General features: G+C 49.0%; 1 protein-coding gene across 2 annotated transcripts in view; it reads right to left on the minus strand.

Annotated features, from left to right (window-relative positions):
* Window positions 1–23,204, minus strand: part of LOC124115684 — a 38,042-nt gene that overhangs the window by 3,688 nt on the left and 11,150 nt on the right. The window contains exons 4-9 of one of the 2 annotated variants that reach the window (XM_046476763.2): window positions 8,670–8,808; window positions 6,963–7,865; window positions 5,812–5,952; window positions 5,134–5,205; window positions 3,624–3,697; window positions 3,392–3,421 (exon numbers count right to left, since the gene is read on the minus strand). In XM_046476763.2, the coding sequence (XP_046332719.2) occupies window positions 3,398–3,421; window positions 3,624–3,697; window positions 5,134–5,205; window positions 5,812–5,952; window positions 6,963–7,865; window positions 8,670–8,808 (1,353 nt within the window). In that variant the 3' untranslated portion in view covers window positions 3,392–3,397. The remainder of the gene's footprint in view (window positions 1–3,391; window positions 3,422–3,623; window positions 3,698–5,133; window positions 5,206–5,811; window positions 5,953–6,962; window positions 7,866–8,669; window positions 8,809–23,204) is intronic. The other variant, XM_046476762.2, reaches the window with a different exon arrangement.

The raw sequence follows: 23,204 nt of genomic DNA on the forward strand, positions 1-23,204 counted from the left end.
CTTCCACCCCAGACTCCTACCCCCTCATATATTCATATCTTGTCCTACCCCCCCCCCCCCCCCCCATCCTACCCCTTCCACCCCAGACTCCTACCCCCTTATATATTCATATCTTGTCCTACCCCCACCCCCCCCCCCCCCCATCCTACCCCTTCCACCCCAGACTCCTACCCCCTTATATATTCATATCTTGTGCTACCCCTTCCTACCCCTTCCAACCCAGACTCCTACCCCCTTATATATTCATATCTTGTGCTACCCCTTCCTACCCCTTCCACCCTAGACTCCTACCCCCTTATATATTCATATCTTGTCCTACCCCATCCTACCCCTTCCACCCCAGACTCCTACCCCTTATATATTCATATCTTGTCCTACCCCTTCCATCTCAGACTCCTACCCCGTCCTACCCCTTCCATCTCAGACTCCTACCCCCTCATATATCCATATCTTGTCCTACCCCTACTATTTCCTACCCTTTCCATCTCAGTCTCCTACCCCTTCATATATCCATATCTTGTCCTACCCCTCAGGCCACAAAGTTGCGACTAAATTGGTCGCCATGGCGATCTAGTTTTGTATTTTGCGACTGGTATTTTCATGTCAGTCGCCAACTGGCTCCTTGTCTTTAATTAAGTTTGGCGACTAAATATCTCTTGTCATAAGATATTAAAAAAGATCGTTTTTAATATAAGTGCGGTAACTTCAGTGAAAAAAAATCGATATCAGAACATAATAACATCGACTAGATCCCTGCTAGGCCATGTGTACTGTTTTCGCTTTCGATATGAAGCTCCATACCTGGAATGAAGGAAGCACTTTCCGTTATTAAGTAATGCACTAACGGTGTTAAGAGTTTAGTACCCACGCATGCGCTGTACGACATCCGCCCAGGTGACAGCTGTGGTGGTCGTTTCGCCTTTCAAAAACACGAAGTATTTTTCCATATTTGCGCAAGTCCAAACAACAACAAATCGTTGTCAATCGGCAAATGATGTATACCGTATTTTCTTAAGTATAGTGCGCACCCCTCTCTAGCGGATTCAGAATTTTTTTGGGAAAAAAATTCGAATAGATCTTCCAAGCGCAGAAAAAAAATTACACCGTAGATATATCTACCCCTTTAGCGAAGTCCGGCAAACGAACGGGTGATGAGAAACATGGTCAGTACAAATTCGAGATTTGAGAGAAAAAATCACCAGATATGTTGATTTACCGTTTAAATTGTATTTTTTGTTCTGCTAGCTAGGCATTGTTTTATATCCAGGGATTAAGATTACCATGTGTATCTTCTCGTAAACTAAGCCGGACGCAGCAATCAGCTGTACACACATTTTCTTGGAATTTACCGGTGATTCAGTCAAGACACACCCAATGATATAACTTTACAGGGTTTTAATGCAAGGATCGGCAAAAATTGTACCTGAAACTATTTTTTTATCAGAAATAATATATTCCAATATCTTGTTAATTTAGATGCAGCTTTTACTAAACATATTTGAAATAATAATAACCCTAAGCGAAGCAGCTGATTGCTATTACTGGGTATTACATGGTTTTACATGGAACCAGTCCGACCAGTCACCATCAAGGCTCCCGCGCACGTGATTGCGTGAATTACGTGTTGACATAGAATCGTCCAACAAAAACAAATATGACTTTTAACGAGTCAAAGTATGGCATTTATGACATATATGTATCCATTCTCTGTCAACTAAAGTTCGTTTCAAGGCGTCAATAGCGGTAATCTGACCGTGGTTTCTGTTAATAACGGTGAATTGTGCGATCTTCCGATCGCTTCACACACGATTTCGCCGAAATTAATTAAAACAATATTAAAAGTAATTTTGAATAAAATTAATGAAATAAGTTACAAACATAAGTCCAGATATACAAAGAACACTTTTTATAGTCAGACAGTGTAATTACATGATTAATTTGCGTACTTCAGTATGGATTTGTTGACATGGTATTTCCGGTGTTACGTGCTCACGGTCTTTCCAAGGGGGTAAAACATCAAAACTCATTATTTCGTGTATAATGCGCACCCCCTTCTACACAGCTGTGGTTTTTTTTGGAAAAAAATGCGCAGTATACTAAAGAAAATACGGAATGCTTTGAATGGCGAAGCTGACACGGAAGTTTCATCGTCTGTCGACACGTTCGATGAACCAAAACCTGCAACTGGCACCGGTAAACTGTCAGATGATGTTACTGATGGATTTACTGACACGATGTCCTAAAGCTTGTTTGATGATGTTCCTGACACAATGTTCTAAAGCTTGTTTGTCTGAAAAACTCAAAAGCTTCAACAACAGTTGTTGTTCATGATATAAAACTGATTATTTAAACTAATGGATTTTTTTGTGTTTTGTTATGCAGAAGCTCAGTTAAATTACAAGTCATTACTTTTGGCTCCTTACATTTTGCCTTGGCTCCTTGAAATTCTATTTGGCTCCTTGAAAAAAAAATTAGGAGACAAGTGGCTCCTTTGAATTTTTTTTGAACTTTGTGGCCTGCCCCTTCCATCTCAGACTCCTACCCCCTCATATATCCATATCTTGTCCTACCCCTTCCATCTCAGTCTCCTACAACCTCATATATCCATATCTTGTCCTACCCCATCTTACCCCGCCCTATCCTTCCATCTCAGTCTCCTACCACTTTATATACTACTCAAAAGGGGTTAAGGATCACCTAATTCTTTCATATTACTATAGTTAATCTCTCATGCCATGGCAGATTAACTTTACCAATATGAAAGAATCGGGTGATCCTTAACTTCTTTTGAGTAGTATATATCTATATCTTGTCCTACCCCTACCATTCCCTACCCCTTCCATCTCAGTCTCCTACCCCTTCATATATCTATACCTTGTCCTACCCCTACCATTCCCTACCCATTCCATCTACTTCCGTACCCCTTCCAACCTCTCCCATCAAGCTGTGAGAGGTAGGGGCTTGTGCACTGTCATATGCAGTGTTCCAACCCGATTAGATGAATTACTTGCATCAGAACACACTAAACACACAAGCACTACATGTACTCCACTACATACTGCACACTACACACACACTAGCATGTTACTGCAATTCTCTTCTGTGCCCACACATCGAGCTTCACAAAAACACAAAAAATAGCAGGAAGTGGAGTGCCTGTCATCACAACAACTGATGTGATTAGTGCTGACACAGGCAGAGAGACAGAGTGAGACACGTGATGAGACAGGCAGAGAGACAGAGTGAGACAGGCAGAGAGACAGAGTGAGACAGGCAGAGAGACAGAGTGAGACAGGCAGAGAGACAGAGTGAGACAGGCAGAGAGACAGAGTGAAACACGTGATGAGACAGACATGTAGTGAGGCAGAGAGAGGACATGTAAGAGACATACTTGACATCAGACAGGGGGGCGACCATGGACCTGAGACAGAAACGGGAATAACTACAATAATGATCACATGTAAGATCTTCACATCACTGTAACTGGTACAACATACATAACTTGAGTACTTATTGATGAAATCAATATCTTCAGTACAAAAACAATTGACAAGAACTACAAGTAACCCGGCTGTGAAACTGAAAACTGAAACTGAGATGTAGCTGCTGACTTTACTACTTACATGGACGAAGTGATGAACACCAGGTGTTTTGGCAGTGTTGGCCGAGCTGCCAGGCTGGTGCTTGCTCTCCGAAACTACAAACAGAACATCACATACTGAAAAACGTGAAATTAATGCGTCTCCAAAAGAATGCGAACGCTGGCCCCTAGCCAAAAATGCGACTCAATATGAATGCGACACCCCCTCCTCTCAAGTTTCAGTGGATTTATATCTAAACAAAATGTCCTATGTCAGGTTTACAGGAGAATCCTCACCTTAATCCAACCTTATATTAATCCAATCACACACCAAATAGCACCGCTTATTAGCGCTGAGTAGAGTACTTCGCTAAAACAATACATGCGTGCTGGCTCATGTCAGCCTTTGACGTAGTCGCAAAGAACAAAGACACTGTGTTGGGTGGGTGGCGTCTGTCTTGACTTGCAGGTGTGATCAGTGATGACAAATATGAGTGACAATTCACAGGATGTAAATAGTGTTTGAATGACATTCTTTATATACTTGTTACAAGTGCTGCTCAATAAACAGTGATGTGGAAAACATAGTTGTTTGTTTTCAGCGTATGTCTAAGTTGGTATTTCTGCTATCCAAAATGTCTTATTGTTGATATAAATGTGATGTTTAATAATGCAAGCAAAGACCACTCGCATTTTTCGCATTTAATTCACGCTCGCGTTAATTTCAAGATTTACAGTATTTACGTCTAGGAAAAGAAAAGACTGTCCTCAAACAAAATGTTACCTCCAATTGCATACTGACTTCCAACTAAACAAGAGTTAGGCTGTTCCGCTGAATCCCAACATGTAAGAGTGAGTGAGTATGGTTTTACGCCGCTTTTAGCAACATTTCAGCAGTTAGGCTGTTCCGCTGAATCCCAACATGTAAGAGTCAGTGAGTATGGTTTTACGCCGCTTTTAGCAATATTTCAGCAGTTAGGCTGTTCCACTGAATCCCAACATGTAAGAGTGAGTGAGTATGGTTTTACGCCGCTTTTAGCAATATTCCATCAATATCACGGCGGAGGACACCAGAAATGGGCTTCACACATTGTACCCATGTCGGGAATCGAACCCGGGTCTTTGGCGTCACGAGCGAACGCTTTAACGACAAGGCTACCCGACCACCCCCCAACATGTAAGAAGTATCCCCATAATCATAATGCTAATATCTGACATCCTGGGACAGGCTTAGAGGAGAAATTAGGAGACATAAATGTCACAACTGTTTGACAAAGATCTAACTGGTGGTAATTGTTTATAGGGGTTCTTGGCGCAGGAAAACTGGCAGCCCCAGCAAGTGTGATACAAGTGCTTCAAACAACACTTTGTTGGTCTGATAACTTTGCGATGTATATCAATCTAACAGTTAAAGTTTATCCTCATTACGAAGAGACAATGTCCAAATTTAAATCCTAAAACAACTTCAATGTCTAGAGATGGGCAACAAACTGCGCGAGAGAGTCCCCCTTTAAGTCTGTTGTTGAATGCTGAAGCTCCTGGGTGATACCTACTCTTGAGTTTGTCGTTGAGATGTTCCAGAGACTCCAGCAGCTTCTGTTCCTCCATGGACAGCGCCGATGGACCTGTCCGAGATAAGACCATACCTACAGTCCTGCACTTCTTAGGGCATTTTTACTACAGTGATCGCCGAAAACAATATTGCGATTGAATTACTACCGGCCTGAACTAATTAAGAGTCTTAGTTCTCAAGCACTGCCTGCATCATCATTAAGTTTGCCGCACGTTTTGTTTTTATTTCCATTTTATATATTTTTCTAAAATCTGAATACTTAAAAACAATACAATCAAATATAGCACGCAGTTACTTCCCTTTACAAGCGCACTGCTTTACTGCACATCTCGTGTTATAGTCATTGTGGCAATAGGAGTTTGTATGCTTGTTTATGTAGCGAGGCCCTTTCCCGGGTTGATGGTTCACAAACTTTTTCTTGCTTACATACTAGTTTGAACAAGCGAAAAAATAACCACCGCCCGCCCACACTTTATTTTCAAAAAACATTGCCTGAGAACCAATTCTTATATTTTTTTAAAGCCATATAGATATAACCTTCACAATGAAAGCATAGCTCATAAACTGGCACTGTATAGTCATGATAGTTAAAATGAATAACCATTATTGGTATATAACTAACATGAACACAATAAACATGATCCGATATTTGCGTTACCTGCCACCCCTCGTGACGCAGCTGCGCGGATCTCCTGCTGCCGTCTCTTTGCCTCCTCGAGTGCCAGCTGCACCTGGCTGTCGGACATACTCTTCCCTGCGAAGTGCTCCGCTGCCAGGAATGTTGCCATACTCTCAGTCACTGGAGCGAGATCATACAACAATGACGCCATAGTCTGCCAGGATATCAGTGAATGTGGACTGTGTCCTTATGTGTGATCCATACATCAACATGTACAACAGGGCCCCGTTCCACAAAGCGATCGTAGCGCTAAGACTTTAGCCTATGTTAAAGTACGGGAGTTATGATCATCTTAGCACTAAGATCGCTTTGTGCAAGTGGGCCCAGGCCATTTGCTGTGTATCTGCTATATATTATAAGTTATGGTGTCTTTCGTTGCCGTATACGGTGTCATATTAGGTTAGCAAAAAAATATTATTCTGCTGACCTAATATGACACCGTATACAGCAACTAAAGACACCATAACGAATTTATTATGCCGAAAGGGTACACTCTCTGGTATCAATATCGCACATGTCATGTCAAAATGAAAATTACACGTCTACAACCGTACGTTGACGTTAAGAGTCACTACTCTTCAAAACTTAGAGGCTTAACCTTGTTGACAATTTTAACTTTAATCTTTATCAATAAAGTCAAGAATGTGATCTAAAAAACAGATAAATGTCCTTGCACATCACAATTAATGATATTAAAACACAAAACAGTGTCAAATAACGAATTTCGGTACCAGAATTTTCACGTGAAATTGGTCAGGTGGCTGTTGGAATCCAAGATGGCTAGTACTGACGGTATATGGTCTCATATTAGGTCAGTATCAACCATCTTGGATTTTTACTGACGGTATACAGGCTGATATAGGGTCAGTAGTTCTGCTCTCTGATTGGTCGATCTTACTTTGAGGCATAATAAATGCTTATAACGAACGGTTAAAACAAACCAAAATTAGTGGTCCCTTTGAGTTTGTTATGACCGTAGTTTACTGTACTGTACTCTTTCATATTATTATCAGTCATGGTGTGACAGCTCACCTATAGCAACTTGAAGGAATCGGTAGGTCCTCAACACAGGGATGGAAAGTAACAAATAACAAATGTCCGCAATGTTTCTTGCCCTATACTTAACTTACCATTAGGCTGCACACTGTCACTCTCCTGGGGCTCCAACTGGCTGAATGTTGGAGGCTGCGTGATCCTCTTTGCCGAGCTGGTCTGATGTTTCCGCTGCTGCAGCAGGCCAAACTTGCGCATGTAGCCTCCAGTGCCAGCACTAGCTGGCTTCTGCCTGCTGGCCATGTTGTTGATGGCCCTGTGCTGCACGGTGTTACTGAACAGGACAGTGTTCACCCGCGTGTTGCCGGTCAAACCGAGTGATTGGCCATCTATGTACTTGTTGGAGACTGTTGCTGCCTGGCGACTCTGGGTAGGATCAGCTGCGACAAGACTGGCCGTGGTCTTCTTCTCTGACGGTGTTGGTTCACGGTTGAGGCATGTCCTCACCTTCTCCCACAGCCAGTTGATTTCATCGTCAGTGGGAGTTCGATCAATGCGGAGACCGTTCTCATTGTACACTGGCTGATTTTTGTTGAAGGCGTCAGTTGCGGAGTCTGGAGGGAGGTGGCTGTTGATGGGAGCGGCCACGTACTTAGTCTGGTAGGCAGCAGCTACGCTATCAGCCTTCTGCAGAACGCTTGACACGTCTCCTGTCAGGTCGGTGTAGGCTTCGTTAGCTGTGTAGATGACACCCTGGGAGGAAGCTGATGCGGCTTGTTTCGGTATCGCCACGGGGACTTTGCCCATGAAGTTGTTGGTAGTTACTGTAACCTTCTTGTCTTGGTGGCCACTGAGGTAGTCATTTCCTTCTATTGAGTGAGCAATGATGTGTGCGGCGGCTCGGGGCCGGTCCTGGGCATGTTGTGGCTGGCCAGGTCGGAGAGTGCCGGCACTGGCTGCCCGTGTCAGCCGGTTAACCCTGTTGGATCCCGACACCTTGGCTGAGACAGGGCGCTGTCGCTGTGCAGCCTTGGAGGCTCCTAAGATAATGGATCATTTTCAACATTAATGCTAGATTTGGCTGAGACAGGGCGCTGACGCTGTGCAGATTTGTAGGCTCCTAAGATAATGGATCATTTTCAAGATTAATGCATAGATTTGGCTGAGACAGGGCGCTGTCACTGTGCAGCCTTGGTGGCTCCTAACATAACGGGGAGACCCGTGAAGATTCCGGGGTAGAATAGGTCTTCAGCAACCCATGCTTGCCGTAAAAGGTGACTAACGGGATCGTGTGGTCAGGCTCACTGACTTGGTTGATGCATGTCATCGATCCCAATTGTGTGGATCGATGGTCATGATATTTATCTCTGGATTGTCTGGTTCAGACTCGATTATTTACAGACCGCCGTCATATAGCTGGAATATTGGTGAGTGCGGCGTTAAACAACAAACCAACCAAACCAACCAACCTAAGATAACGGATCATTTTCAGCATTAATGTATAGATTTGTTTGGTTTTAATGAATGGACTCATTATGGCAATGCATTGCCAGTGACAGTGGCGTGTAAATAATCAAATCTCCACCATACAAGGACAGGTTGCGAGGACCTGGAATCCTCACTGGGTCACAGAAGTGTAACACAAACAATATACTTTTTGTAACTTTCTTTCGGGCAAGTGTGTCATGGTAGAGTGTCGGAGGAGGACCCAACAATAATGCATCTAACATAAAAACATATTTACAATTATTTTCTATCAACCCTACCTGACATTATTAAGTACAGTTGTTGAGAATTACATCCTGAGCATGCTGAGATAACATTCTGTTACTGTCGGAACTTACCTTGTCCGATGTTTCTACCAGTCAGGCTGACCTTCTTGACAGGTGTAGCACTGTCGGTGTTGCTGTCAACACTGTCATTGTCCTCGGGGATATCTTCATCATACTGCAAGTCAGCAAACCTGACACTCTTCTTTCCTGACTGCAACAGTCATAACAGTCGTCACAATACTATTTCCTTCTGCTGGGCTCATGGCACTAGTGGGGTCACTAGTCGGCCCAAGGACTTTCAAATTGAACACGTTGAAAGTACTAAGACACACCATAGAAGACATTTCCAAGGCAGGTGATGTTACTTATAAAGATTATACCATGAACAACAGAGGTAGAAACTAACATTTTTACTCCACTAGTCCTAATAATGAAAACATATAGCAAAACCCTGAAAAATGGCAAATTTTCTACTAGTCCTTATGATACCTAACTATTGGGCAGTTTGGCACATCAAGCAAGGGAGTTAACTGACTTTAAAAGTCAAGTTTCCATCCTTGCCGAACTAGGCTGGAATCCCTGGGCTCGATAGTAGCGCCACCATTGGTTATTACGAGTCATGTCCCTTCTGAGCCTCTGCTATGGACCAATCAGATTCCACCTCTCGTATCACTTGCATTTGTATCAAACAAAATGGCGGCGCCCAGTCAAGACGATCTGATCGATAATCAAGTTCTATTGTGTGATACAACGGGTCTTACATCGCTAAGTGCATTAAATTCCAGGAGCACCTTGATTAAAAACCTGAAAAGATTTGGAAAATATTTGTTGACAAGTTGGCGATGTACATGCTTTGCAAATCCTGCAATCGACCGAAATCTACACAACAGTTTACTGACCGGATTTCGATTTTGTTGCGCGATTTTGATTAGACTATGCATAGACTCGTTAGTCCAGCCAAAATGTAACTCCATAATACCAGCCTAGTTCGGCAAGGGTGGAAACTTAGTAAAATCTAAATATTTTTTACATTTGTATACTTATCCTGCATTACTCCGTATTGCATTTACTGCTATGTTTGACAGAGAGACGAACTGTGTGAGATCCAGCTGCTGAAGAAAGTTGTCCCAACCAGCCCAGGAGGCAGCGCCCTCTCACAGTCGGCACGTGACCCGGAAGTCATGACGTCACACCAAAAGACATAACTGCTTTAAACATAACATCTGAAACTTCGTGGGGAGGTAGCGTAGCGAAAGGGAGGGAACTTAGACTTCGTAATGCAGGATAAGTATACAAATGTAAAAAATATTTAGATTTTACTAAATTTTTTAACTTATCCTGCATTACTCCGTATTGCATCTTTATCAGACGGCTTGGCCGGTGGGCATACTTGCAGATGTGAACCATATTAAACCCTCGTCAAGGTCCGATGAATCCGCACCGCATACAAGTGATGACCGGAACATCTACGACCATTCCTGTCTTCAGGAAACAAGAGTCGATGCAAAAACGAAACGCCCGAATAGGTAACCGAAATACAATGAGGCGTGTAGCCAAAATATATAACTTACCGAAGAGCGAAAGCGAAACGCAGTAGAACCTAGAGCTAATCTGAGGTGATAAACACCAGAGAGTTCGACGGGCCCCGCTCGGGGAATCGAAGAATCAGCGGCGTCGGCGGCAAAATCTACGACCAATCCCAAGATCGAATGCGAAACGCAGGAGAGCCCTCTAGGCTGGAGGCAAGGAACACCGGTGAGGTCGACGGGCACCGCTCAGGTACCATAGAAGCAGCGGCGTTGGCGTCGGCGCCGGTGTCCACATCTACTACCATTCCTGTCGTCAGGAAACGAGAGTTGATGCAAAAAGTAAAACCCGGATAGGTGACAGCAATAGAATGAGTCGGGTAACCCAAAACTAAAACTGACCTAAGAGCGAATGCGGAACGCAAGAGAGCCGTCTCGTCTGGGGTGATAAACACCAGAAAGGTCGACGGGCCCCGCTCAGGGTATCGGAGAATCAGTGGCGTCGGAGATAGATGACCTGTTGGGCTACAACCAGGGACCAAAACTTTTACAAACCTGTAGAGGTTATGAATTCTCTGATGAAATCCTCCTTGGGGCACTTATTGCATTTTCCTGGCTCAAGAAAATCTACATGACATAGTTGTAACCATTTTCCTTAATAAAAATTGTTACCACACAAAAAACTTTGTTTTTGTATGATATACGTCCACCCTTATGGTGCCTCACCCTCCACGGCGCGTCACGCCAAGGGAAGCAACTCTCACCCAAATCACTTTCCATATGTCTAATGCTGACGGAATGTGGGGAGGCGGGTGGCCGTGCCCCAAGGAGGATTTCATCAGAGAATTCATAACCTCTACAGGTTTGTAAAATTCTCTTTCAGATTAAATCCTCCTTGGGGCACTTATTGCATCAAGATAGACTCCTAAAGATAATCTAGGAAGTGGCATCCGTCAGCAACAAGCGTGCATAAAATACATCGTATTTTGATTATTTCAATGAATAAACAAGAGTTCAATAAATGGAACCAACCTTATCGTGAGGCACCACCGTCGAAAGGCGGGGGCTGGAGACAGGGCGTTATCGACCATACACAATGAAAAGAGCCATTCTTTGTGGCTCATCATATCGAGAACTCGAGACACACACACCCCCCACCCCACCCACTTTTTTGAACAAGTGATATTGGGGGCACAGATCACGAGAGACTATAAACCCGCACAGAGCTAGGCCAGAGGGTCCCCGTAATCGAAGGAGTGCATGTGCAATTACGATGATTATCGACTAGTAATGGCTGGTATTGTATCGACCGTAGAAGATAAAATCCGGACCGTTACTGAGCAGTGTTATAACCGGTCCGGGCGGTCTAAAATCTCGAAGGCTCAATCGGCTAGAGATGTAGTACTTTGCCCAGTTCGGAGAACTGACTGACCAAACCGAGCACGCTCGCTTGAGTGTTTGTCGAGTTGGTAATGTTTGATGAACGTGCTCGGCTGGCTCCAAATAGCCGCGGAGCAGATCTCCTCAATGGGCAGAGCCGCAGCATACGCTTGTGTCGTAGCCACTGCTCTAACCGAATGAGCCTTCAACTTGGTAGGGGGGTCCCTGCCTTGAAGCGTGTACGCCGTACATATAGTAGAGACTATCCACCGCGAGATAGTTTGTTTGCTCGCAGGTGAGCCAGCCTTCCTACCGCCATAACAGCAAAATAGTTGATTATCCTTACGGATACCCTTAGTTCTGCTGATATAGGACTTAAGGGTCCTGCGGACATCCAATACATGAGCATGTCTTGTAGTGGTCCCCGACGAGGAAGGCTGTGAAAGAGCAGGTAGCTCAATAGGAGCCGTCACGTGGAAGGCGTGTGCGACCTTAGGACGGTAAGAGTCCGGCAGGCGAATACTGACCCTGTCCCGGTGAAAGACAGTTAGTTCGGGATCGGCTGACATTGCGTGAATGTCGCCTACCCGTCTGCCGGACGTTACCGCCACAAGGAACGCCGTCTTCCAGCTCAACAGCTGAAGAGAGAGAGACGACAGATCCCGAAAGGAAGGACCGGACAGCCAATCAAGAACGATTGACAATTCCCAAGGGGGACTGATCCGCCGGACAGGCGGTCGGATCCTGTCCACACCTGCTAAAAAACGCTGCACTAATGGGTGCGCACCCAAAAGTGCCCCGTCGACGGGGACGTGAAAGGCAGCGATAGCTGTAGAGTACCCCCGGACTGTCGATGCGGCCAGGCCGACATCTAGTCGCGACTGGAGGAACTCAAGTACGGCTACGAGATCTGCAGAAAAGGGATCTGCAATCCTTCTATCGACACACCAGCGCGCATAGCAGGCCCATCTATCCTCGTACTGAACGTTTGTCGAATCCCTCCGCGAAGCCAGTATTGTGTCTGCAACTCGTGCAGGAATACCGCTCTCCTGGAGGCGATTCCGGACAGTGGCCAAGCCACCCACTGAATCCTGGGATTCGGGTGGAGGGCCTCGTTCTGGGATAGGAGGTCCGGTCGTAAAGGTAATAGAACAGGAGGCTGAGCCAGAAACCTGAGTATGACTGGAAACCAACTCTGCGCCGACCAAAGGGGTGCCAGGAGCACAAGTAGTCGCGCAGGCTGAGTGGCTAGCTGAGACAGGACCTTGGAAATCAGAGGTACTGGGGGGAATGCCCACAGTATTCTGTCCGTCCAATCTAGCTGGAAGGCGTCCGGTGCCACCGACCTCGGGTCGGGGACTCGGGAGCAGAACGTTGGTGTCTGGTGATTCACCCCAGACGCAAACAGATCCACCTGGAACGACCCGTATAACTGGGAGATAATCCCGAATATCCCCGGGTCGAGCCTCCACTCGTGAGGAGCGAGGATCCGGCGAGACAGAGCGTCCGCACGGACGTTGTCTACCCCCGGGAGATAAACAGGTAGCACCCTGATAACGTGTGAGTCGCACCATAGGAGGAACTGCCACGTCTCTTGGAGAAGCGACGGAGACACCGTTCCCCCCTGCTTCCGGATGTAAGTCATCGCCGTTTGGTTGTCCATCTCTAGACGCACCACTTGGCCACGAAGCAGATCCAGGAAGCGTTGGAACACCAACCTGACCGCTCTCAGTTCTAGCACATTGATATGCAGTTTGATCTCCTGCTGGGACCATAGTCCCGAGGCAGTGTGATCGTTCAGAACGCCTCCCCAGCCGGAGAGTGACGCGTCTGTTTGAACTGTGAGAGACGGCACGGGAGTGTCGAGGGGGAGCCCCCGGGACAGATTCCCGACCTCGGTCCACCACTGAAGGTGTGCATTGAGCCACTGCGGAGTCTCGAGAACAGTCTCGAGATCTTCCGAGTTCACCCAAAGTCGACGGAGCGCTTGTTGAATGGGTCTCATTCTCAAGCGCGCCCGCCAAACCACATCCACTGTCGCCGCCATGTTGCCCAGTAACTGGAGCCATGTACGAGCAGTGTGACTGGCGGACAGAAGGAACTGGGAAGTAACACTTCTGACCTTGGTACTGCGATCTTGTGACAGAGATACAAGTCCGCTCACCGTGTTGAAATTCGCCCCTAGGAAGACTAGATTCTGAGTAGGGCTCAGATCTGACTTCTTGAGATTGACTATCCACCCTAGAGTGATCAGAATATCTATCACTTGTTGTGTAGCTATCTGACTCAGGGATTGCGATAGAGCTCTTAGTAACCAGTCGTCGAGGTACGGATGGCAGAACCGACCTTTTGACCTGGCCACTTGGGCGGGAATCAACATCAGCTTGGTGAACACCCTCGGGGCCGTAGCGATCCCGAATGGTAGAACCCTGAACTGATAACACCTCCCGTCGAAAGAAAACCTGAGGTATTTCTTGAACTCGGGGTGTATGGGTACGTGGAGATAGGCGTCTTTTAGGTCTATTGACGTTAGCCATTCTCCGGTCTCGACAGCTGAGATCACCGAGCGCAGTGTCTCCATCCTGAAGGACGGTACCTCTATAAGTTTGTTCAGCCTTCTCAGATTGAGAATAGGCCTGAACCCTCCGTCTTTTTTGGTGACTAGGAAATATGTCGAGTAGAAGCCCTCGCTTTCCTGTCCCACGGGAACCGGTTCGATCGCAGCCTTCATAAGAAGTGCGTCGACCTCGGCACGGAGGAATTCCGCCCTCTCCAGGGTAGCAGGCACCGGAGTGTGCTTTATCCCGGAGAAGGGGGGCGGATGATGTTTCCACCGAGGCAAATGGCCATCCCTTAGAGTGGACAGGGTCCAGGGATTGGATGTGACTGTCTCCCATTCCTGCAGGAATAGAGCCAGTCGGCCGCCTACGGGGACATCCGGCTTGAGGCAGCAGACCCCGGCTGTCGGCAGTTCGAAAACATGCGACCGTGGGTCCGCCCGGGGCGCTTCGGGCGCTAATGGGAACCCGATGGGTTCCCGGCCCCGCGAAAAGGCTGCTGGCCTCGACCAGCTGCCCTGCCCCGGCCCCTGCCTCTCTTGCTCCTCCCGGCGCCCTTACCTGAAGGAAGCGGCTGCTTCCAAGCAGGTGCAGACTTCTGACCCGGCGCGTCAGCGTAGGAGGAAGCAAGTGGAGAGGTCCGCTTACGCGGTTTAACGCATGGTACCTCCAACAAGGCCTTAGAATCCTTGATGGAGGCATACAACTGTGCGGCCTCTCGGACCACCTGCTGAGCCCCAGGGAAGAGGGTGGCACCCATCTTATAAGGCAAAGCAAGTAGATCCTGGCGTGTGGAAGCCGAGTATTTGGATACCGACATCCACAGCCTGCGCATGCCCATGACTGCGCACATCATCTGCGAGGCACAGCTACGAATAGCGTCCCTCGCAAGATGACTATGTACCTCCGTCAGTTGCGCGGCCAACTCCGAAGAGTCGGCCGGCCCCTCTCCCGCTAACTCCCTCTGTACGGCCGACAGATAAGCGGAGTGTACGGACACCCGGAGCTGCTGACATGCGTTACGATATTGCTCCTCGAAGCAAACGTAAGCAGCCTTCAGCTCCGTACCGCACGCGGGAAAGGGTGGCAACCGCCGGCCCTGCTTGACCTTAGCCAAGTTGGGGGTCGAAGACCCCCCCAGGGTAACGGAGGTCCAGACGCATTCGTCCACCACCGGTACCTCAAAATCACCATCCTCTGCTAACGGGTACCGCTTAATAAGTTCGGGCAGGTCGAACTTCCTGCGGGCACCCGACAACAGAGGGTTGATGACTTCATGCACCAATGAAGACAGAATACGGAGCCGCACCTGGGGCGCCTTGCTCGGAGCAAAAGCGTCCCCCGGAAGGCGGAACTCAGTCGGATCCGACTGGGGCATGGGCGCAGCCACCTGAGGCAGTACCTGGACAATTTTGTCCCGTACATGCCTCAACGAGGAAACGAAGGAAAATATTCCCGAGGTCTCCGAGTCGTCTCCCCCCTCCTCCATCCACTCCTCCTCTCTCGATTCCGAGCCGAAATTAATCGACTCTTCCCCGAGAGAAGAGGCAGACGAAGTCGGAAGGGGACGCCCGAAGGCCTGGGCCTTCGCATCCCCGGGCTGCACCCGGCCCGAAGCCGAGTCCCGGTCCCGAGGTGCCGGGGGTTCAAGGGAACCCACCTGGCTCTGGGCTAGAAATCCGCTAGAGGAAGCCTCGGCCTCGGAAGAGGCGTCTGGCTCCGCTAGGGAGAACTGTGCGTCGGTAGTGAACGGGCCAGTGCCCGCCACCCCTCCGCTGGGGAGCGACCTCGAGCCGGCGCCGAAGCCCGGTCTGAGTTCGTCCCCGAGACCAAGTGGCCTGCCTCGGCCGACGCCGGGCATATCACAAGGTCTCGAAGCCGCGTCCGGCGCCGACAACGGGGAAGGCTCGGTCCGCAACTCCTCTCGGAGCTGAGACTTTACCTCCTCCATCATCGACGCCATCTGCGACCTCAACAAGGCAGAGATGTCTGCCAAAGACGGTGCAGGAGAGGGTGCAGTGATTGTGACGGGGACCCTAGAGCCTTCTCCCCCGGCCCCCGGGGAGGGAGCGGAGGAGACAGTCTCAGCTGCCTTTTTACCCTTTCTTACTTTTTTTGAGGGGGGCGGGGCGGTCTTTGCCGACCTAATGTCCACCCCCGCCTTCAATAGACCCTTAAAGTGTAAGAGGTCCACATTTCTCTTTTTTTGCGCCCGTGGTGTAAATGCAACACAGATCGGGCATGACCCATCGTCATGCCCGTCTTCGGCCAAACACTTTATGCAGGTATCATGCCTGTCTTGGGGGGGAATCGAAGCCGAGCACCCCGTACACAGTTTGAAGGTCTGTAAAAAAGACCGTAATTTTTGAGTTTGGCGGGAAGGGTAATAAAGTGTATCAGTGCGATTGAAAGATCGGAAAGATACGTGCATAAATTGTGTAACTAGAAGCAAAGGCGTAATTTAGAATGCGATTGGTAACGCGATACTAATAGCCAATGTCGTAGTATAATTATAACACCAAAGTGGGCGTGTTACGCGCGAAGGTGTAGAAAACCCGTAAAAAAGGTAAGTGTAATTTAAAATAATTAACACACCACCTTGGGTTTATTTAAAGGAAAAGATTGTAGGCTAAAGCCCGATGATATAGATTAAAAAACCGAAGCCGTTTTTGATGGCCCTGGTGTTACATATATCATACGTGGCACTACAAAATGGACGCTACGACGGCCTTATTTCAAAGGTATCGTACACGTGTCACATAATTACAACTTTATAACTTTACAATGCGAGGTATTACGCCTTTGCATGAAAGAAATGTACCATACATACAGTTTGGTCTGCCATGGTTCTTGTACAAACGATAATCTTGTCTTTATATTGTCTTGAAAAAAACAGCACGTCTGTCTTTGTCAGATGACATAAGGAAAGTGATTTGGGTGAGAGTTGCTTCCCTTGGCGTGACGCGCCGTGGAGGGTGAGGCACCATAAGGGTGGACGTATATCATACAAAAACAAAGTTTTTTGTGTGGTAACAATTTTTATTAAGGAAAATGGTTACAACTATGTCATGTAGATTTTCTTGAGCCAGGAAAATGCAATAAGTGCCCCAAGGAGGATTTAATCTGAAAGAGAATGTGAACGCCGGCGACAACTTTCAAGGCTACATCACGGAAGTAGTGGTTGGTGAAGGCGGTGTCCGATCGCCACGAACAGGCTTCCCTGAACGACGGGATGGAACAGTATACCGTGAAGAACCAGTGTAAATACGATCGCCCTGATCTCATTTTATTTCAGGTAATAGCCTTTGGGGGGAGGGTCCAATCCGGCGGCTCATACGCTTTAAGGATGACCGCCCGGAGCCACAGGGAAAAGTATTCCGGCTGACCAACGACAGCGACGAAGGGGAGACCGGCAGAAAAAGGTGTTTCCTAGACTTGCGGCAGTCTTTAGATCGTAGAATAACCTTCAGTGCCCTTACTGGGCATAATGACGCTCATCCTCATCCTCGGCACCCACACTGGACGAGGGGGGAGGGGACAAGGAATGATCTATCAGGCTGTCCTGGGCGTTGAGTCTTTACGCTGACGTCCCAGTACGGTCCATGATGAACGGCGCCCTGGGTACCGCATTCGAACCGGGCATGGGAGACGTCGAGGGCGTGCTGTACATGGACTCGAGCGGCAGTAGTCAAAACCAGTAGAAACACCCGTCTTCTACTTAAGGTCGAAGAAGGAAGACGAGGGGAGTGGTTCGAAGGGCATTGAAGACCACATTCAGATCCAACGCAGGCGGTCCGAACTTGGTCTTCAGGTCTTCAAGACTGAACGAGCGCAGCCAGGCCCGTAGGTCGGGAATTTTCGTCTTTCTCCGATCGTCCGGGATGGCCAGAAAGGAGTAGATGGCGACCAGGTATGTGGGGGTGGTAAGCCCTTCAACCGATGGGTGCTACACAAGTACAGAAGGAACTGATCCAGGATCTGCGGTGACGCTGTCATCGGATCCTGGTGTTTGTCAGAACAAAATGCCTGGAACAAGCATCATTTATCAGCATACAGTCCCCCTGTAGATGGACGGTGGGCTGAAGCAATAGCCTTGGTCGCTCTAGCCGAATAGCCCTTGGCTTTCTGCATGTGTGTCAGGCGTGCAGACGATAACATGCGGGTATGAGGGTGTGGCAACAGACCGTGTGGATGGAGCAGAAGGTTGGACCACACCGGAAGTTCCAGGGGTTGTCTCTGGCTATGTTTCGGAGGTCGATAACCCAACTTCTGGCTGACCAATAAGGCGAGACCAAAGTCAATGGCAGGGGTCGAGTGGCCTGGATCTCTGAAGAACCGTGGGAGGGAGAACCGGAGTCGGAAAAGCGTACGCGCGTAATCCTTCTCAGGAACGATGGAAGGCTTCGACTGCCACAGCGGTCGTATCCGGCACAGGTGGAATGGAAGACGACTGCTGGCCACATTCAGATATGAGGCAAACAGATCTAGGGTTGGGGTGTCGACCGTTTCACATAGTCTGGCCCGAGGCGCCGGAGAGCGTGAGGCGTCGGAGAGCTTGGGGCGCCTGGAACGCCTAAGATGGTGATTCTCGGGGGCGCCGGTCGAGTTTGTAGCGCCGGGAGAGGGGCGAGAACTCTGGGTCCGCAAACACCACACTACGGTGACGTCGTCAGTGGACACGATCAACAGGGCGTGACCGAGAATGCACTGTCAGCAAGTGCCGTCCTGGATAAGCATTTATCTCGAGGCTGTTGCTGTGCCTATGGTGTTGATCTCTGGATCACAGGTGGTCACAATGTGGGCTGGCGTGGGCCACTAGCCACTGACAAGGTGGCAGGGGAGGTAGTCAGCAACAGGGGTCTGCGATTGCGTACCGTCGGTACGATTCGGAAAAAGGTGTGATCGCCTGCGAGCCAACCTCAAGTAGACGAAGTAAACTAGCTTCACAATCGACCGCCGGGGCATCGACGTAACCGGGTAGTAGGAAGTCGAGGCAATATGGCCATTGCACGAAGTAATGAGATCGTTTTCATCCCTGAAGCGGCGTATAAGTACTCCTGTTCTTATATCGAGGTGACGATGGAGGACGACAACACGATACGAGGCAGGTATGCAACAGGGGTCAGTGGGACGGCCGAGGGACTTTAAGTATCAAATCGACACTGTGTCCGGTAGTCAAGGCGGAAGATAGGAAGGTGTCGTAGTCGAAAAGATCAAACCGGACGAAGGAAGGCGATCTTTTCCATCCCTTGAACGCCTATAGGCGCTATCGTTCTTATAGCGAAGGGTTTTTACAAACCTGTAGAGGTTATGAATTCTCTGATGAAATCCTCCTTGGGGCACTTATTGCATTTTCCTGGCTCAAGAAAATCTACATGACATAGTTGTAACCATTTTCCTTAATAAAAATTGTTACCACACAAAAAACTTTGTTTTTGTATGATATACGTCCACCCTTATGGTGCCTCACCCTCCACGGCGCGTCACGCCAAGGGAAGCAACTCTCACCCAAATCACTTTCCATATGTCTAATGCTGACGGAATGTGGGGAGGCGGGTGGCCGTGCCCCAAGGAGGATTTCATCAGAGAATTCATAACCTCTACAGGTTTGTAAAATTCTCTTTCAGATTAAATCCTCCTTGGGGCACTTATTGCATCAAGATAGACTCCTAAAGATAATCTAGGAAGTGGCATCCGTCAGCAACAAGCGTGCATAAAATACATCGTATTTTGATTATTTCAATGAATAAACAAGAGTTCAATAAATGGAACCAACCTTATCGTGAGGCACCACCGTCGAAAGGCGGGGGCTGGAGACAGGGCGTTATCGACCATACACAATGAAAAGAGCCATTCTTTGTGGCTCATCATATCGAGAACTCGAGACACACACACCCCCCACCCCACCCACTTTTTTGAACAAGTGATATTGGGGGCACAGATCACGAGAGACTATAAACCCGCACAGAGCTAGGCCAGAGGGTCCCCGTAATCGAAGGAGTGCATGTGCAATTACGATGATTATCGACTAGTAATGGCTGGTATTGTATCGACCGTAGAAGATAAAATCCGGACCGTTACTGAGCAGTGTTATAACCGGTCCGGGCGGTCTAAAATCTCGAAGGCTCAATCGGCTAGAGATGTAGTACTTTGCCCAGTTCGGAGAACTGACTGACCAAACCGAGCACGCTCGCTTGAGTGTTTGTCGAGTTGGTAATGTTTGATGAACGTGCTCGGCTGGCTCCAAATAGCCGCGGAGCAGATCTCCTCAATGGGCAGAGCCGCAGCATACGCTTGTGTCGTAGCCACTGCTCTAACCGAATGAGCCTTCAACTTGGTAGGGGGGTCCCTGCCTTGAAGCGTGTACGCCGTACATATAGTAGAGACTATCCACCGCGAGATAGTTTGTTTGCTCGCAGGTGAGCCAGCCTTCCTACCGCCATAACAGCAAAATAGTTGATTATCCTTACGGATACCCTTAGTTCTGCTGATATAGGACTTAAGGGTCCTGCGGACATCCAATACATGAGCATGTCTTGTAGTGGTCCCCGACGAGGAAGGCTGTGAAAGAGCAGGTAGCTCAATAGGAGCCGTCACGTGGAAGGCGTGTGCGACCTTAGGACGGTAAGAGTCCGGCAGGCGAATACTGACCCTGTCCCGGTGAAAGACAGTTAGTTCGGGATCGGCTGACATTGCGTGAATGTCGCCTACCCGTCTGCCGGACGTTACCGCCACAAGGAACGCCGTCTTCCAGCTCAACAGCTGAAGAGAGAGAGACGACAGATCCCGAAAGGAAGGACCGGACAGCCAATCAAGAACGATTGACAATTCCCAAGGGGGACTGATCCGCCGGACAGGCGGTCGGATCCTGTCCACACCTGCTAAAAAACGCTGCACTAATGGGTGCGCACCCAAAAGTGCCCCGTCGACGGGGACGTGAAAGGCAGCGATAGCTGTAGAGTACCCCCGGACTGTCGATGCGGCCAGGCCGACATCTAGTCGCGACTGGAGGAACTCAAGTACGGCTACGAGATCTGCAGAAAAGGGATCTGCAATCCTTCTATCGACACACCAGCGCGCATAGCAGGCCCATCTATCCTCGTACTGAACGTTTGTCGAATCCCTCCGCGAAGCCAGTATTGTGTCTGCAACTCGTGCAGGAATACCGCTCTCCTGGAGGCGATTCCGGACAGTGGCCAAGCCACCCACTGAATCCTGGGATTCGGGTGGAGGGCCTCGTTCTGGGATAGGAGGTCCGGTCGTAAAGGTAATAGAACAGGAGGCTGAGCCAGAAACCTGAGTATGACTGGAAACCAACTCTGCGCCGACCAAAGGGGTGCCAGGAGCACAAGTAGTCGCGCAGGCTGAGTGGCTAGCTGAGACAGGACCTTGGAAATCAGAGGTACTGGGGGGAATGCCCACAGTATTCTGTCCGTCCAATCTAGCTGGAAGGCGTCCGGTGCCACCGACCTCGGGTCGGGGACTCGGGAGCAGAACGTTGGTGTCTGGTGATTCACCCCAGACGCAAACAGATCCACCTGGAACGACCCGTATAACTGGGAGATAATCCCGAATATCCCCGGGTCGAGCCTCCACTCGTGAGGAGCGAGGATCCGGCGAGACAGAGCGTCCGCACGGACGTTGTCTACCCCCGGGAGATAAACAGGTAGCACCCTGATAACGTGTGAGTCGCACCATAGGAGGAACTGCCACGTCTCTTGGAGAAGCGACGGAGACACCGTTCCCCCCTGCTTCCGGATGTAAGTCATCGCCGTTTGGTTGTCCATCTCTAGACGCACCACTTGGCCACGAAGCAGATCCAGGAAGCGTTGGAACACCAACCTGACCGCTCTCAGTTCTAGCACATTGATATGCAGTTTGATCTCCTGCTGGGACCATAGTCCCGAGGCAGTGTGATCGTTCAGAACGCCTCCCCAGCCGGAGAGTGACGCGTCTGTTTGAACTGTGAGAGACGGCACGGGAGTGTCGAGGGGGAGCCCCCGGGACAGATTCCCGACCTCGGTCCACCACTGAAGGTGTGCATTGAGCCACTGCGGAGTCTCGAGAACAGTCTCGAGATCTTCCGAGTTCACCCAAAGTCGACGGAGCGCTTGTTGAATGGGTCTCATTCTCAAGCGCGCCCGCCAAACCACATCCACTGTCGCCGCCATGTTGCCCAGTAACTGGAGCCATGTACGAGCAGTGTGACTGGCGGACAGAAGGAACTGGGAAGTAACACTTCTGACCTTGGTACTGCGATCTTGTGACAGAGATACAAGTCCGCTCACCGTGTTGAAATTCGCCCCTAGGAAGACTAGATTCTGAGTAGGGCTCAGATCTGACTTCTTGAGATTGACTATCCACCCTAGAGTGATCAGAATATCTATCACTTGTTGTGTAGCTATCTGACTCAGGGATTGCGATAGAGCTCTTAGTAACCAGTCGTCGAGGTACGGATGGCAGAACCGACCTTTTGACCTGGCCACTTGGGCGGGAATCAACATCAGCTTGGTGAACACCCTCGGGGCCGTAGCGATCCCGAATGGTAGAACCCTGAACTGATAACACCTCCCGTCGAAAGAAAACCTGAGGTATTTCTTGAACTCGGGGTGTATGGGTACGTGGAGATAGGCGTCTTTTAGGTCTATTGACGTTAGCCATTCTCCGGTCTCGACAGCTGAGATCACCGAGCGCAGTGTCTCCATCCTGAAGGACGGTACCTCTATAAGTTTGTTCAGCCTTCTCAGATTGAGAATAGGCCTGAACCCTCCGTCTTTTTTGGTGACTAGGAAATATGTCGAGTAGAAGCCCTCGCTTTCCTGTCCCACGGGAACCGGTTCGATCGCAGCCTTCATAAGAAGTGCGTCGACCTCGGCACGGAGGAATTCCGCCCTCTCCAGGGTAGCAGGCACCGGAGTGTGCTTTATCCCGGAGAAGGGGGGCGGATGATGTTTCCACCGAGGCAAATGGCCATCCCTTAGAGTGGACAGGGTCCAGGGATTGGATGTGACTGTCTCCCATTCCTGCAGGAATAGAGCCAGTCGGCCGCCTACGGGGACATCCGGCTTGAGGCAGCAGACCCCGGCTGTCGGCAGTTCGAAAACATGCGACCGTGGGTCCGCCCGGGGCGCTTCGGGCGCTAA

This window comes from Haliotis rufescens, unplaced genomic scaffold, assembly GCF_023055435.1.
Source record: "Haliotis rufescens isolate VD_foot unplaced genomic scaffold, xgHalRufe1.0.p SCAF_49, whole genome shotgun sequence".
In the NCBI taxonomy this organism is placed as follows: domain Eukaryota; kingdom Metazoa; phylum Mollusca; class Gastropoda; order Lepetellida; family Haliotidae; genus Haliotis; species Haliotis rufescens.